We start from the raw sequence: 16252 nt of genomic DNA on the forward strand, positions 1-16252 counted from the left end.
CATGATCACAATCTACACTCATGAAAAAGAGAAAGAAACACCATTTTGGCCACTGCCCAGACTAAAGATCCTGATGATTGATACCATTCACCATGGGGTCAAAGTTTTTGTAGAGAGATTTAAAAATTAGTTTCTACCTGGAGCAAAGAGAAATACCAGATGTTCTGCAAGTGAATGAGAAAGTAAGAATAAAAAATATGAAAAATATATACAGAACAGGATGTATTTTTTGGAAAACATTTCCAAAATCAAAAAGTAACTGTGCAGGACTCTTTCGTTTCAGTCTTAGTACAAGCCCACACAAAGCCAATTTAGGTAATCACAGCTCTAACAAAGGTACTGCAAATTTATCAAAATATTTCATCATGAAAGGGGAAAAATCTAAAAAAAAAAAAAAAAACTGAAATGTCTTTGTAGAAATTTCTGCAAAGCTGTAGGGTTTCCCAAGCTATACACTAGCTCCAACATGAGAAAGAAAACAGTCTCATTGTGTATCCTCCTGTCTTCATTGGGTACAGGAGTTTTACAGGTCTAGGCTGGGAGGTGTGAGCATCTTCCCACCGAGGCAGATTTGCACCTGCTGGTAAGAAAGGCAGCAACACAGCTGGTTATCAATCCAGCTCTAATTTATACCAAGGCACTGGTCAGAGATGAATAAGGAGCACTACAGCACAGCCAGAAGAACAGGACTGGCCATCGCTACAAAACAGAATATCCCAGGATCTCATAGGTAGAGGTAGCCTATATAGCCTGTACCACAGATGGGACGTTTAGAGGAAAATTGGAGGACAAAGTTCAAAAGCTGAAGCTTGAATACATAATTCTTCAATGGCAATGCGTTTCCTTTGAGGACAATGCTCAAATTAACCTTTATCAATTTTTTTATGTTAAGGAAAGCGCTAATGCAGAGCCACAGAATACCTGAGGGAGGGAAGATATTCAGAACCTGCTTGAATAGAAAAGCAAAATAATGAAATCCAGGTCTCCTGGAAGGTGCAGTGGGGAGCAAGGGCATGATTTCTGAGGAACGGAGAGCTTGTATCCACACACTGACTCCACAAGCTCCTTTTTAGTGGAATAACACCCCTGGGTAAAGACAAGTACTGGAAAACAAGAATTATAAACAAATGCTAGGAGGACTATCAAGAGAATGTGTAATTCTAGTGCCCCTGGAAAAAAAAAAAGAGCTCTGAAAAAAAAAGTTAAAAATAATCAGTGAGGAAAGTCCTTTAGGAGAGTCTGCTTTGTAACAAGTTTTGACAAAGCATTGCTCAAGATACTTCCTATTGCCTTTTCTCTACTAGAATATGAAAGATCCTTTTAAAAGGTCAAATTCTTGTAGTTCAGAGACTGAGAATCACAAAACCACTGTCTAGCCTACAATGCGCTGTAGTGGTGAGCACACTCCTTTGCTAAGAAAAGTAGGATGACCCAACTGTGCAAAATCCCCTTTTACAGCTTTCTCCCTCCTTTCAGTTTTCAAAATACTCAAGGAGCATATTTTTGTTTCCTAGAATACGTTCACTGCTGAACTAACTCAGCTGCCTATACCAATGTTTGGAGACCACTTGTCTTGTTATGATTAAGAAAATTTAGTGGTGCAATCCCCCTCTTTGTTGTGTCAGTCATACGAGACCATGTCTTTCCCTCCCATAATCAACCCTGAGAGTCACCTTTCCACTTCAAAGCTTCAATTTTTACCCATGAAATTTCTTACATGAATATTTGCTAATGCTAGCTTGAAATTTGCCTAGTGTGAAATTTCCATGATCATGATAAGAAAGGGAGGATTTTTTTTCCAAATAAATGTCAACAAAAACCCACAAGTTCCTATGCAGCACTACGGGTCAGGAGGCAAGAATTGTCATTATATTCAAATACGGTCAGTGGTTGAGAGTCAAGAAAAAACAAGTATCACTGTTACTCAGCCAAAGCAACTACTAAAGGTAAACAACTGATTATCGTATCTATATATCTGCACTAAAGCAGTATGCCTCTACTGCACTTGGCTTTTATTCATTATTACTTTGTAGAATTGGCTTTTTCTCACTACTACATTCAGTAACTATGCAGCCTCACTACTGTAGTACTTCATCAAACCATCAGAGGTAGCTTGTTCATTTTTGAACTGCAGGAGAAAACAATAGTGCATTTTATTGCTGTTTAAATGCAGCTCTGCCCTGAAAATGACTCTGAACTGGAACTCCTTGAGAACTACCATGAATAAACCTCATGAAGGGCCTTTGAAAATTCGAAGGAACAAGGGAAAACAAACAAATCAGGTTAAGGATTACAAAAGAATTACATATTGGGCTGATCAAAAACTTGCCTCTTCCTTTGCCACATGATATTAATTCCCTCTGTTTCGTGTACATTTCATTAAATACATATTTTGCAGAGACACAGCACGACAGATGTGCAGCAAGAACACGAGCACAGAGCACAGTACCTCCAGGCCAAGCTGTCTGTGCATAAAACTCCATGCAGATGTATCTAGCCTGAAACTCATGGGCTGATTCTCATGATTTTCAGCAAGACAAGTCTCTAGAAACATTTTCAATTCAGCAAAAAGCTGGACTGTCAAGTAAGCCATTTATGGCAGCTCTGTCCATCTGCAGCCCTCCACCCTATGCACAAATACCCTTTCTGCTCTTTGCTGCAGAGTTTAGATTATGAGAATGCTGCAAACAAAAACATCTTCGTCTCCTCTCTGAGATATTAATGGAATGTGATAACCTGCATGCTGCTGCTAAACTGGAAACATTCCCGGACAAAGCAACCTGAGGAGGTGAAACTGGTCCAGGAATGTCACACCGGTTGGTCACTGTGACGTGCCATAGCACAGTGCTCGCCAAAACAAGGTGACCTTGATGGTGCTCTAAGCCGCCGCAGGCTGGAGAGCCCTGCACAGCCGCCTCCCACCCATCCCTCACGGGTACGCACTTACGTTCGTACGCAGCCAGCCCCATTTAATCTCTAACTGCAACATCATCACAGGAGAACTTCTCCTTGACAGCTGAAGCCTTAGCCAAAATATTCAGAAGACGGGAGGCCTACGCGAGTTGCAGCCGTTCCCCTCTTTGGTGGTTAGGGAGAGAGGCTCCGATTTAATTGCTGGAAATAACCTGAAAGGTCATCGTATTCTTCAGAGAGAAAAAAACGTTTTGAAATATTATGCATAATTAAATAAAAATCTATCAGAGCAAGAGGCCTACACACGGAAAGATGTTTCAGAGGCGCAACTCTGAGAAGGCCTCTGATAGAGTAATTTGGAAGATAATTATTTGTGGAGTTTTGCATTTTTTTCTAAATAATTATTGAGTCTAATTCAAAATACTCCAATATAAACAGAACTTATGCACACACATACACAGAGATGTAAAATATAATGTAAGTAGATCCACATGGTCCTGGCAAAGGGTGGAATGGACATCTGTCCTGAAAAATCCCTCCTAGGTATGCTTGTTTGAAAGTTTAAAATGCTTCACATCTGTTTCCCTCCCAGCTGACAGAAAATCCACAGAACTGCAGATCCTCCTGATTTGTGAATCACTCTAAAAAATGCATTGCCACTTTTGACATAAGAAACCCAGCTTCACACGTTCAATTGACATTTAATTTTCCATTTGCTAAACATGGGGCAAACAGGATCCTTTAAAGAGCCTACACCGCAGCCATTTCACATTAAACATTCATGATAAATCTCTGTTTAGCATTAGCAATGTAGGATACGTGTGTGTGAACAAGATGTTGAGTGCTCTCTCCATTCTTAATTCTGCCTTGTCCAGTTCTTCAAGGAAAAATTCCAGTCAACGCAATGCTGAACACAAGGTTTTCCACAGAAATTCTGCTTACGGTAGAATCTGAGCATCACTAGAGAGTGTCCACTCACAGCAGGGGTGCAGCTTATATCCACCTTTAGACCAGAAGAAACATAGTAAGAGCAAGTCTGGCATACAATTACCTCCTCCATACACACAACACTACATAGCTCTGCCTGCTCCCTCTTCTTTTGCTGCCAAATTGAAAAACTTTTTTTTGTCTGCCTTGCTAAAGCCAAATGCTTTAGCTGGTTCTTTGTTTTGTTTTGTTTTGCTTTTTGGTTGTTTGTTTGTTTTCCTGAGCAAAGGGCGAGCCTCCAGGCCTCTCTGATGTAGGAAAAACACCAAGTTTGTTCCAAGTTCCTTTTAGCTAGGACATAAGTAGTTTTTTAAGTTCGCAATTCTACTGTCAGTGTCCACACAACACCAGAGACACTCATTTATAGAACACAAAATATTAGGGATTTTTGTGCACATGTACTAGGTAGCATTTGAAGCTGCATCCCTTGTCTGATGCAGACAGCTTATGACTTCCCTTCTTCCCTATGATTTTCCTGTATGCAGTTATAGATGCATAGGAAAGTGTGAATAGACTTGAGAGACTAAAAGGAAAAATTATGGCCAGAGCAAAGACTGCTCTCTTTGATAGAGCTGTGGGAGGACACATGGACAGTAACCGGAACGACAAGACGGAGTATTTAAAGGAAGCTTAAATAAATTTTGAAGCAGCATTAAAAGCAAATGTCACCTCTTGCTTTTAGCCTGGGAGGGCAGCGATGTACACAGGATGAAGAGCGTGCTGTGCGACAAGGAAGGATTCAGAGCAAGGTCAACTGGCAAAACAAGCGATGCATAACAGAAACACTGAACTGCTAAAACATCCTGCAACAGGGAATAGAGTATCTCAAGAGCTATCTGGAGCATTAATTTGGCTCACCATCTAAAAGCGTGTTCTAGAAATAGTAACTTAATAGCACTTTATCAAAAAATAAAGCTGGGACAATGTAACGGACTATAATTCAGACAGTCTTTAAGAATTTACAGCAAGTGGCTTTTTACAGCTGTCCCAAAGAACCAGCAAAGTGTGGTGACTATCTAAGAACAAAAGAACATGACATATACAGAGGTATGCAGCAGAGGCTGTTAACAAGGTACGGACCTTGCTGACTCTGCCGGAGATCAGATTTTGGTTTGTCAATAGAATTTTTTTGGAAGAAAATGAGTTTTCTAGAACTGTTTCTTAAAAATGAAACCCAGCCAAAAACTCCATAAACTTGCTCTTTCTCAAAACGACCTTGTAACCACCCAGGACATCTAACAGAAGCAGTGAAAACTTTTCTAGGTTTTAGCATACAGACAAAACCTAACAGAGGGCAATCTTGAGTGTGGGGCAGGGAAAAAGAGTAAATTTCTTATTCCATTTTTGAATTATCTATTGATAATGTCCCCTTCTTCCCTTAAAATTCATTTAGTCATTTTGACACTGTGCCTTAAGTACAGTATCAGAAAGTTTTCGGTGTTAATTTTTCCTTCCTTTTTCAGTGGCAGCCGGAGTCCATCCACTGGAGTCTCTCCTCCATGTGGCATTTCATCCCTCCTCCCCCCAGCACTCCTGTAACACACTCAGTTACGCCAGGAGGCAGACGAGCTTTCCCATTTCAAGTTCTTCTCTCTTTAGAAAGAGGAATCCGAGGTCTGTGCTCACTTTAAGGTAACTAAGCAAGTTTAAGGTAACGAGGTTAGCACACTTCTGAAGGGGCTTTTCATTTGTCTGAAAGTGGCTTGCGTTTGCGAAATACTGCTTAGGGGACTTCAGCCCTTAGGGGATGTGTCAGGAGCTTCAGCTTAGTCCACCTGGATGGAGGGGGACAGCCAGACCGGCGCAGGAGGGTGCCAGGAACCCAACCTAGGAAACACATTTCTGGTACAACCACCATCCCACCACTGCGCTTCCTCTCTCAGTCCTCTCACCTTGCCGTCCTGGTGGGAACGCTTTTTTCCCTATGATCCTAAAAGTTCTTCATTTACTGTGGCATGACGTCATCCACGTTTCTCTTTCAAACAAACAAAAATAAAGGGCCTTGAGCAGCCATATCTGTTCGATGCTTGCATATGTGCTTATGCACACACAGACACACCATGCACATTAAATACATTAAAATGCGTACAGTGCCCAGTCTTCTAAATTGTATAATCCTACTGTAAGCAGTTTTTCATTCTCAGTTGATTAAAGTATTAGTACACAAAACATCTGTCAGAAATAAAGATTAAGCAACGGGCTTGGACTTGTTCAGGAGGAAAGCAAACAAGCAGCACGAACATCGCACAAGTAAAATCCACCTCATGTAATATTAATCCTTTCATTGCCAGGAACCAACATTTTATTGGCATGAGGGAGTGGAAAGGAGAATTTGTTGTTTGTTTGGCTCGGCCAAGCTTAAATTTCACAAGGACATTCTACTTACATTTACCGTGATTCAGTTGAACCACTGCACTGAACTGGAGGATATACAAGGGGGCGTAACACATCTTATGGGTGAAGCGCCAAGTAGAAAATACAACATATTGCTCAGTGTCATCAATGTAACAATCAAAATTCAATTTCGTAACATTCAAGTATTGTACTACGCAACCTAAACAAACATCCAATGCAGATTTTGAACTTCAGTTTTCAATCGTGTAAAATGGGATGCGCTTAAGAGTTTTATGCCTTCAGTGGAGCTTCCGTCCTGAACTGCAGCTCCATATGACAAATACCATCGCTGCAGTACCAAAACTGACAGAAGATAAAAAGAGTGGGCACTTGGAGTCCTATCCCGCCTCCACCATGAGGGAGGCTCATAGAAGACCAGCTAAGCTACTCTTCAGGAAGACCCCTGCCTCACCGAGCATCCCCAGGGGAAAAGGTAGCAAAAGCTTTGAGCTGAATTTGGTGAGAACAGGAGCAGAGCCCAGAAAAGCACAGCACTGCACAGCTGCCCCCAGGGCAACGTGGTACATGATGTTGCTGGAAACAGGACAGGATGACCTTAGGACATCTGCTTGTTGCTCAAGCTAGAACAGCAGCATTCTCCTGACAATCTGGTGGAAGAGAAGAGTTGTTGAGGTTTCCAGTTAAACTCAGGGGGTGGCAATGATTTTTTTTGTTTGTTTTTGGTTTTTTTCTTTAAGTCAGGATAAACATTGGGTATTTGTTGATCTTGCAGGTTTCCTTCTTTTCCACCCCACCCTCCCCTTTTGTGAAGGACAGAAACCAGCTGCAAGAAATGGAGATGATTCAAAGCCTTTTAAATACCGAGAATCTTTCACAAGGAATATATTAAGCATATTGCGACCTTCTGCATCTGCAACTGGACAGAGACTATAGGGAATGTGGAAGCATCATGGTATTTACCATGTTATATCCAAAGTGAGCCTGTACATTTTTGCATGGCTTCCAGAAGAAAGCTTCTGGCAGAACCCTGGAAGGTAGACTGCACTTCGCATCAGGACAAATATTCATTTGTAATCCCCTGCTACCCATCAGTTAGCTAGAGCAGGATAATTCTAGTAGGCTATTAATCAAAAATGGAAAAGGGAAATGTCCCAAAACTTTTGAAAAATAAACAAGATCAATATTTAGGAGTGCCAGCATTATACATAATGCTGAATTAACTTATTTTTAGGCAGTCTGGGAGGTATCAAAAAAGCACAAGTTAAAAAGGTTCTTCCAAAACCACAGACCCAAACATTGCAACTGTGATCACAGCACTCATGTTACATACAAAAGGAACCAGAACAGATATGGAGAAAGACACTGCAATATATTATTTTGATTATTTATTTTTTTTTAATCTTCAAAATTTTCTGCCTTGAGACAGGAATGCATGATAGATAGAAATGGCTCAAACATCTTCACATGAAACACTCTTAATCATAATTCATTCACAATTAGTTTTCTAAAACATCTACAGTTACATAATCCCACCCATTTCCATCCATTATCACAGATTTAATTATTTGTTAAACAGTAGTTGCCAGCGATTGAAAGCTGTAAGGCTTTTTGCATATTAGTAGAGTCTTCTGAACTACAAACAAAAGAGTATCACAACTATAACTCTCACTTTACATGGCAACCCCAGGCGACAGATGTTCCAAGAAGAAATGTGTTGCTTATGTGGAGTTTATAAAAATGACAGAGAGCTCCGTGCCTCGTTAGCTCTAAAATCCTTTCTCCTTTACTAAGATTATTTTCTAAACCTACAGCATATTCCTCATTTGGAACCAAGAACTTTGATGAGTTGACCTTTATCTTCCATTGTTGCTATCTGGCAAATTTGCAAATCAGGCATACTAGAGCTCTCCAGTAAAACTCTATGTTACAGAGCACAGTTTAAACAGATGGGTTGCTTGGAATCCATTTCTCCCTCCATCTGAAGGGAGTTACTTTGAGGTTTTCTGGAACTGTTGTAAACAAGAGGATATTTTTTCATATATATATGTGTGTATATATATATTTTTATATATTTTATATATAAATGTTCTAAATGTCCTTTGGGAGTCCATTTGTTTTTTATCCTTCCAAATGATGACTAAATACCTGATCTGTAGCATTTCTCCTGAGAAGATACTAGTAAGGGAATGACAGTTTTGATGCACTTTGGAATGGCACAATCACGTAAACGCTTGCACAATTAAGACTTATGAACTCATCCAAAGTTTCTAAACATGATATCCTAACTAAGAACTAAAATACCAGCTCAATGCAGCAAGTTAAAAAAAAAAAAATTCTATGTAATCAAAATATAAACAAGTACATAGGAAATGGTATCTGTCAGTAAATCTATCTCTTTTTAAAGTAGGAAACGTATGCACTTAAGAAAAAAATGTAGCTATCTGACAAACTTCATAAAAAAAGTACTTTCCAAATGCATAACAAATGCCAAGATATCCCGTAACTGGCCAGGTATAGCCACATGAGAGCTGCATGGCTTAGAGCAACCCAGGGAGGGGTGGGGTAGAAACAAAAATCACAAAAACAATAGATCAGCAAGTCTAGGGAAAAAAAAAAAAAAAAAAAAAAAAAAATCACATCATCATCTAAATTACTGTATGCTTATATCACAACTGCTAAAGGAGCGAGGGGGGAGGGGGAAAGCAGAGATTGCAGTTTAATGATTCTTAGAGTTACCTCTAAAAATTCAGAAGAAAAAATTATCAACTTAATATACTAATCCTAAGCACCAATTTAATAATTTAAGTTAACTGTATTTATATTTCTCCTGCTAGGGATGGAGCAAGTTCTGCTTGAAGGCTTGAAGTTTAACTCTGGAGCCATCTGACTTCTGCATTCTTGCCACGCTTCCTCTGCTGTTCACATCAAACCCACTGTAAACTGTCAAAGTTTCAAACTTTCTAGGCAAGCAATTCTTTGAAGAGACAATTATGTTCTACAGTTTAAATCAACTTTCAGGTCATGAAAAGTGAAACACGCCAGTATTTGGTTAGTCTGCTATTAAATAGTCTGTGAAAACGGAACAGCTGACACTGTTCCTCAACAGGATTTGCCTTAGAACTAGCAGCACCCAGGGCAGACCAACTGTGAACACATCCAGACGCCACTACGATTTAGTAGTGTTAGAAAATTGCATATGTGTTAGATCAAGAAGGCATCGCCATACACATGGCATCATTACATTGTTTTTCCTCTATTTCTCTTATTAAAAAAAAAACAAAGGAAAACAGCCCTACAAATTGCTTTTTGGTTGGTTTTTTCTTTTGTTTGTCTTTGCACCTGGAAAAAGCAGCACAGTACTCCCCAGCTGGAACAGCTCAGTGCTTCCCATCAGCTTAGTTCTTTCAGAAAGCACTTTCACAGAGTTAAGGTGGTCTACTTCAGCTAATTCTCAGAGCTAACCTTTTTTCCAGTATATATTTCATGCCACTTCCTGACAGCAATTTCAGAACTGAAATGGATCTACGGTAATGTCCACTACTAACTGTGACCAGATCTTGACACAGACCATCAAGCCAGGCCCTTGGGATGGTTCCGCACATTGAACTGAAGCTCAGACTAAAAACCTCACTGAAACTCAAAGGCTGGAGTGGTCATGAATCTCAGCTACTTTTCCCTATTTGAACCCTCACCCTGTAATGAAAGCACGCACACCAAGGGAAAATAACAACCGCCTGAGCTGGGAGCATTAAGACATCGGTGAGTGATCTTGCTGCTCTTCGGTGGCCGTGGATTCGCTGTGCTCCTCGCTCATCTCGTTGGAGGGCTCCTCGTAGGCTGGCTCGGTGGGATCCAGGCTGCTCCCCTCGCTTTGCTCCTCGCTTTGTTCTTCGCTGGCCTCCGCAGACTGCTCCAAGTTGCTCTCCAAAGAAGCCGGAGAGCTGCCAGTTACGCTTTCGTTTTGGTTCGTTTCATTAAAAGGCTGTGAGAGAGGCGCAGGAGACTGTACAGCATTTTCACTGGCAGGGATGGGCACTTTGGTTGCACCGATGTCAACGACAATGTCATTCTGTGGTAGAGTTACCTTCTCCACCAGTTTCCACTGAATAATACTCATGTCTTTCCCTCCAGTTGAAATCAAGTGACCATCGCTATGGGTGAAGCTGACATTTGTCACATGACTACTGTGAGCGCTGTATTTATGACTTGGAGCCTATTGAAAACAAGCAAAAGATAAATCACATGCTTGACTAGGAAAGCAGGTGATCTAAAACCACTAGTGGTTTTGCTTAGCCCTTCAAGAGAGCTCTTTATCCACAGGAGAGTAAAGAATTATATTTATATTACATTTCCCCCCATAATACACCCTCACTTCTTAAGGCCTGGATCTTGGGACAGATTTAGATCTTTAGGCAGAAAGTAATGGACTTAACACCAAGGCTAGTGAACAGAAAGCATCAAGCCTCTGCTCCAGAACTTAAGGATAACTATTGCCACTTCACTTTTCAGGTATATTATTTTTTATTTTATGCTATATTATATTTTCTATTTTATATATAAACTCCATGGGGAAAACCATGCTTTTGTCTCTAGCACTGATCTCAGATATAAATGAGCTACTTGGCTGCCAGGTTCCAAAACAACCAAGCTGGAAGCAGGCAAGGAAAGCTTCATGCAACGCAAACAAGCAGACAGACTAGACCAGTCTAGACTTACCTTTGGCTTGGAACAGGGATACTGAAAGAGATGGACCTTACAAAAATCATCAGCAACCGCTATCACTTTTCGGTTATGGGATCTGACAAGGGCATTTATGTCTGTCCCATCTGATCCTTCGGGCCAAACTCCTAGAACAGAGTAGAGCAGATATTTAGCGATGATAGTTTTAGAAACAAATTAAAAGACAATCCATAAACAAAACCAAAATCTATAAAGCTGTGAGAAAAGGCAAGCTTAACAAAAGGTAAATAAGACATTCAACTGGAAAATGGAATACGCATTGCGTTAAATGTCATTAGTATTTTGCTAGTCTAACGCTGCTCCCCCACCCCCTGTTCCCCCAAACACTCAGCCTCAGCCAGGATAACCTCTTGGGCTTAATATACATTTCCTGTTCAAAACCTCAGTCTTGTTTAAAACTTATTTTAGGATTAAGTTTGCTGCTAAAACTGGTAACTCTTACTTTAACACTTTTGTTCATGCACGAATGTTTTAAAAGCAAGACTGATGCTGAAGCATGGAACAAGCCCAGGTACCATACATTATGCAGAGATTTCTTATGGTTTTATTTTAAATCTCAGTATTTGCATGATTCAAAGGAGACAACTGATTGATGATACTTTCCACAGAAACCCAGCCCGTATGAGTTTCATAGATGTAAGTGCTGTCAAGTGCTTAAGTACAATTCAATATGCTTTTAAGTGAAAAGAATGACACAGATACGTCTAGACAAAAGAATAACAACATTGCCTGGATGAAAAGCACTGAAAAAATTGGGAAGGGGGGGAGGCTCTAGTTTTAACAAGAAATAAAGACCCTAGAACTGACGATTCACATCTGCAAGAAAAGCCGAACAAAAGGTAAGCAAAGGGTTATAAGATACTAATTTATGCCAAAGCTACCACGTTTCTACAGCTCAAACTTGTGTTTCTGATCAGTTTAGGAGTTAGGAGGAATTTTTCACCCCACAAATTTCACCCTCAAGCCCAAAAAACTGTGTGTTAGATTGACTGAGAGGGTTTTTCATTATTAGATATGAAAATACCTTCTTCCTCCCTTACAATCACTGACTTCGTTAAAATAAAAAACATATGCTGTCTACTACTTTATACAGCACAAAACACTGACTTAGAACGGCCTTATCTGTTTCAAACTCCCACACTATCTCTTCTTGTTTTTAAGCAAAATGGCAAATAGCATTCAACTTTAAAGTTGGGTTTTTCCATTCTTCAGTGGGTGGAGTAAGAACTTTATTTTCTCTGAAGAATAACAAAGGCAGCTTGTTAAGCTTGTTACAATGCCAACGAGCTACATTGTAGGTAATTTACTAAATAAAGGCATGAAATGCTAAGGAAAGTATTCAGAAACATCTTAGTGCTCTAAATCTAAACCTAATCAATCTGAAAAACATACATTATTTAAGAATTTTCAAATGAAATTATTTTAACTTTCCTCTGCATTCTATATATAAAATACCGTCATGAGGTGGGAGTAATAAATGAACTTCAAATCAGTTTCCTGAAGTTTCAACTACCACCTTAGGCAGCCTGTGCCAAACAGCTATGCTTTTTCCTCTTCTTTTTAATTCAAGATTAAAAAGGCTAATATTCAAGATTGCATCTCTTAATAAACATCTTTTGTGTTCACAAATTCCTTTAGCAGCTCCAAAGGTAAGAAAACCCTTTGTCATAAGACAGCAGGATTTGCTTTCAATGCATCAGGCAAACATGGAAAAACCCCAACATTAATATGACCAATTTCTTAGTTCTTAATAACTGCAAAAATATCAAAACCCACAAAATAATAGGATTTTGTTATTAGGTACGACAGCAGCACTTCAATATTAATAAACTCTGCTAGCCAGCAGCAAGCCTCACAAAAGAATCTGCTCAGACCAAAGTGTGGGAAATGTGCAGTAAACAAGAGAGTGACTTCAAGTGCTCGGGGTGCAGACTGGTGATACTGCCGAGCCAATACAGTAATATCAACTGCCAAAAAGGAGCAATGCTATTCTCATCCAAACCATGCATTTCCACCCTCTTTCTTCTGCTGACAACAGTGCAATCCCTGAGCCTATGGACAAACTATCCACAGAGCTAAATTAGTAAAACACATACCCCAAAATCCCAAATCCCATAAACTTAACCCTCTCTCCTGAACATCAAAGTGAGCAGCCCCCAGCTTGTTTGGATCCCTGGGCCAGCTGATCCTCAGGTCAAAGCCAGACTTCTCCTTTGGGCAGCAAATATCTGCTAGGTTGGCTTAGCTGCACTGTCTGATTTAATGGGAAAATACTTGCCTTTGTCTGAGACAGAGCCATACTTTTCAGTTCTGCAAAGGGTGTCAGACTACCAGACAATATAAAATTAAGGCATGATGAACCTTGGCTAAGAAGTTTAAACATATTCTGTTCTGCGCCAGAACAACATCACATTATCTGCTTTACCTACTTCACTCCCAGGTCCTCTGGCACACCGAAGATTTTGAGAGCAGTTGAGACTAATTAAACTTAACCAAGAGAGGTTAAAGTTTGTATAATCCAAAAGGGAATGCAGACAGGATCAGCAGACTTAACCACTTTTTGAAAACAAAAAGTAAAAGGGCTTCTCAAATCGGTGGTTATGGGAGCTGCTCATCTCCAGCCTGGCCCCAGTCACCCGTAGCTTCTATCCAACAGCTGTTAAAGAGACAAAGCCAACGGTCTAGATGTGAAACCAAACTCTTTGTGCACTCCCACACCTCATCTCCTTAGCTCAGGAGTAAAGGACACTTCTGGGAAAGCGTTGGGATTGCGAGAACTTCTCCCCTTATTCTGTCTGCTCTATCACCAAATGTAGTGGTAAAAGTTCAGTAGCAACTGAGCCACTGTCTGCTACCTCCACGTTTCTGGTAGATTTAAGTACTCTGCATTAAATGTGAAATGGCTTCACTTCTAAGGTTATTCCAGAAGAAATATTCAGTCCTTACCAAGTGTTTTCATTGCTGCTGGAGAAAGACGTCATGTTAGCATCAAACAGAGTTTTGCTTTTTACTTTCTCTAGCTTCCTGAATCTTCTGACACTCCATTTTAAAAAAGGCATTTGTGTTGCGCTATTATTTCAGCCACAGTAGCAGAGACAGTGAGGAAACAACTGCCATGAACCAAGTCCTTGTCAGCCTAGGCTTGCATGTACAGAGCAGCAAGAGGAAACAGCCATTCACTCTCTACTGCACCGAGACAGACTGAATAAACACAAACTTATACACAACATGGTTTACAGTTCTCAGGCTAATGGGAGCCAATATTTTCATCAAACTAGCAATTAGCAACAAGCAACAGTGTTCAGCTCCAGACACGGCATGCTCCTGTTTATTTCCACTACCTACCTCAACCTCCAAACAACTCAAAAATACTTATGCAGTTCATCAACGAATTCAGCTTACTTCTCTGACCCCTTTGTTTTCCCTGCTCTGCCTCACATATTTGGTACTCGGAAAGGAAATCAAGCCTGGTTATAAAGCACCAAATGCCCTCCACCCAACCAATATGGCACACAGGAGTGTCAGTGTTAGCCCACACATCAACTGCAACCCTTTAAGGCTACTTGCTCATTAAGCACACGACAATCCTAAAACAGGTACAATAGGTGTCAGAAGCTATAAAAAGCACTCAGACTTAACTGATTTTCTTCTACCCTGAATATAAACTGATACTCAAAGTTCAGCTCCTAGTAGTTGTGAAGAAAACACTTGTAGACTTAACCCTCACCTCTAAAGAATTTGCGGATTTACTTGCTTTTGACGTTTCCAACAACGTGAGGAACAGAGGCAGGTACGTGATCTCAGCAGCAGAAACGAGACAGTCAGCGTCCTGCTCACACAACCTGGTTTTACAACACCGACAGGCTGAACCATACTTTTCAGCTCCTCACAGGGGGGCTCCTCATTTACAGTCAACAGAGCTGCCTTCAGCAAAAGCAGTTTGAACTGTTAGGCCACAGTCTCAAACTGCACTAATAAAACTGTATCTGTCAGCTTTATTTTTAAAGTGTACAAAAAAACCCCACAAACCATTAGATTAAGAATCCGTTTAATCTTTAAAGCTTTTTTACTCTTTAGAAGCAGCACATATTACTCACCTTTGACTACAGGTATCAAAGTGCTGTCATGATTTCAAGTCAGGAACTATAACCTACACTCACATAGTCTCGTTCCTAACCCCAAACAAGGTAAGCAAAGGAGAATGCGTATGTGCCATACGAGCACTTTAAAATAGCAGCTTTTTGCTTCAGTGCCTCCAAATCTGGTAGCCTAAAATGACGGCAGAAAAATCAAATCCCAGACTTGAAGACTAAATAGAAATCAATTGTACATTGTCTGTAGAGCATCCAGTGCTCTGTATCACGGACAAGTATTGTTGTCTGTCTCTTTGACATGTCATCTCAGCACAATCCTCAATAATCATTAACAGTGTATTTCTAATGACAAATTGAAGCAAAAGAAAACACAAAAGCACAGCGTGAATAGCTCAAAAGCAAGTTAAATGGTGCTTACCAAACACCTGGAAGCCTAGCACGCAAGTGTATGTCGTCCAATCCATATCCTTACAGTCAGAACGATTCCTGATTAGCTTACAGCCACTTGGAATGTCCCCTGTAAAAAAAGTGAATGATGAGTTATGCCATATAAAGTTATATTTACATATGTGCTCTCTGAAGCTGCTAAGACAGTAAATAAATGCATCTTAAAACCAATCTAGAATCACATTGTAGAGGCAAAGACAGACAAGTACCTTTTTATCATTTTCCAGATACCTGAAGCTTCTCTTAGTATTTAAGAATCACATTTACTTCTCATTTCCCTCTTCAGAGCCACATATCTCAAAAACACTTCCTGTAGCTTGAGTCCCCTGCTACCTACTCTACAAAATGCTTTAATGAGTCTGTAATAGAATAATTTTTCCTTCCTACAAGCTCCACTGATGTACTAAAATCCAGTCAATCATTCAGGAAGCTCTGCTTTTACAACAGTGAGCAACTACTGCCAGAGGAGCCTTAGACTGCTTTTCAGCTTCTAACAATGAAAGGAAAGATTGTCCATCTTTCAATACACCAGCCCAATACTAATGGGTTACTGCTCTTTATAAGCACCAACACTTCCTTTTGGTAGACTGAGATATTGCACTATCCTGATTTGAAACCTAAGCTGTGACAGGCAGAAAGAACATGTTAAGGTGACAGATATTTAAACTGCTGGCTCTTCTTGCATGTACAGGAACAGAACTACGATCCTCTTGGAT

The 16252-nt window shown here is 40.2% G+C and overlaps 1 protein-coding gene across 1 annotated transcript in view; it reads right to left on the reverse strand.

The window, feature by feature from the left end:
- Positions 1 to 9740: 9740 nt before the first annotated feature.
- The window catches only part of EML4 (EMAP like 4), a 93187-nt gene continuing 86675 nt past the window's right edge, over positions 9741 to 16252 (reverse strand). Inside the window, exons 22-24 of the mRNA XM_009949025.2 lie at positions 15508 to 15606; positions 10972 to 11102; positions 9741 to 10468 (exon numbers count right to left, since the gene is read on the reverse strand). Coding sequence (XP_009947327.2) covers positions 10004 to 10468; positions 10972 to 11102; positions 15508 to 15606 — 695 coding nt within the window. The 3' untranslated portion in view covers positions 9741 to 10003. The remainder of the gene's footprint in view (positions 10469 to 10971; positions 11103 to 15507; positions 15607 to 16252) is intronic.

Source organism: Leptosomus discolor, chromosome 2 (assembly GCF_034619465.1).
Source record: "Leptosomus discolor isolate bLepDis1 chromosome 2, bLepDis1.hap2, whole genome shotgun sequence".
In the NCBI taxonomy this organism is placed as follows: Eukaryota; Metazoa; Chordata; class Aves; order Leptosomiformes; family Leptosomidae; genus Leptosomus; species Leptosomus discolor.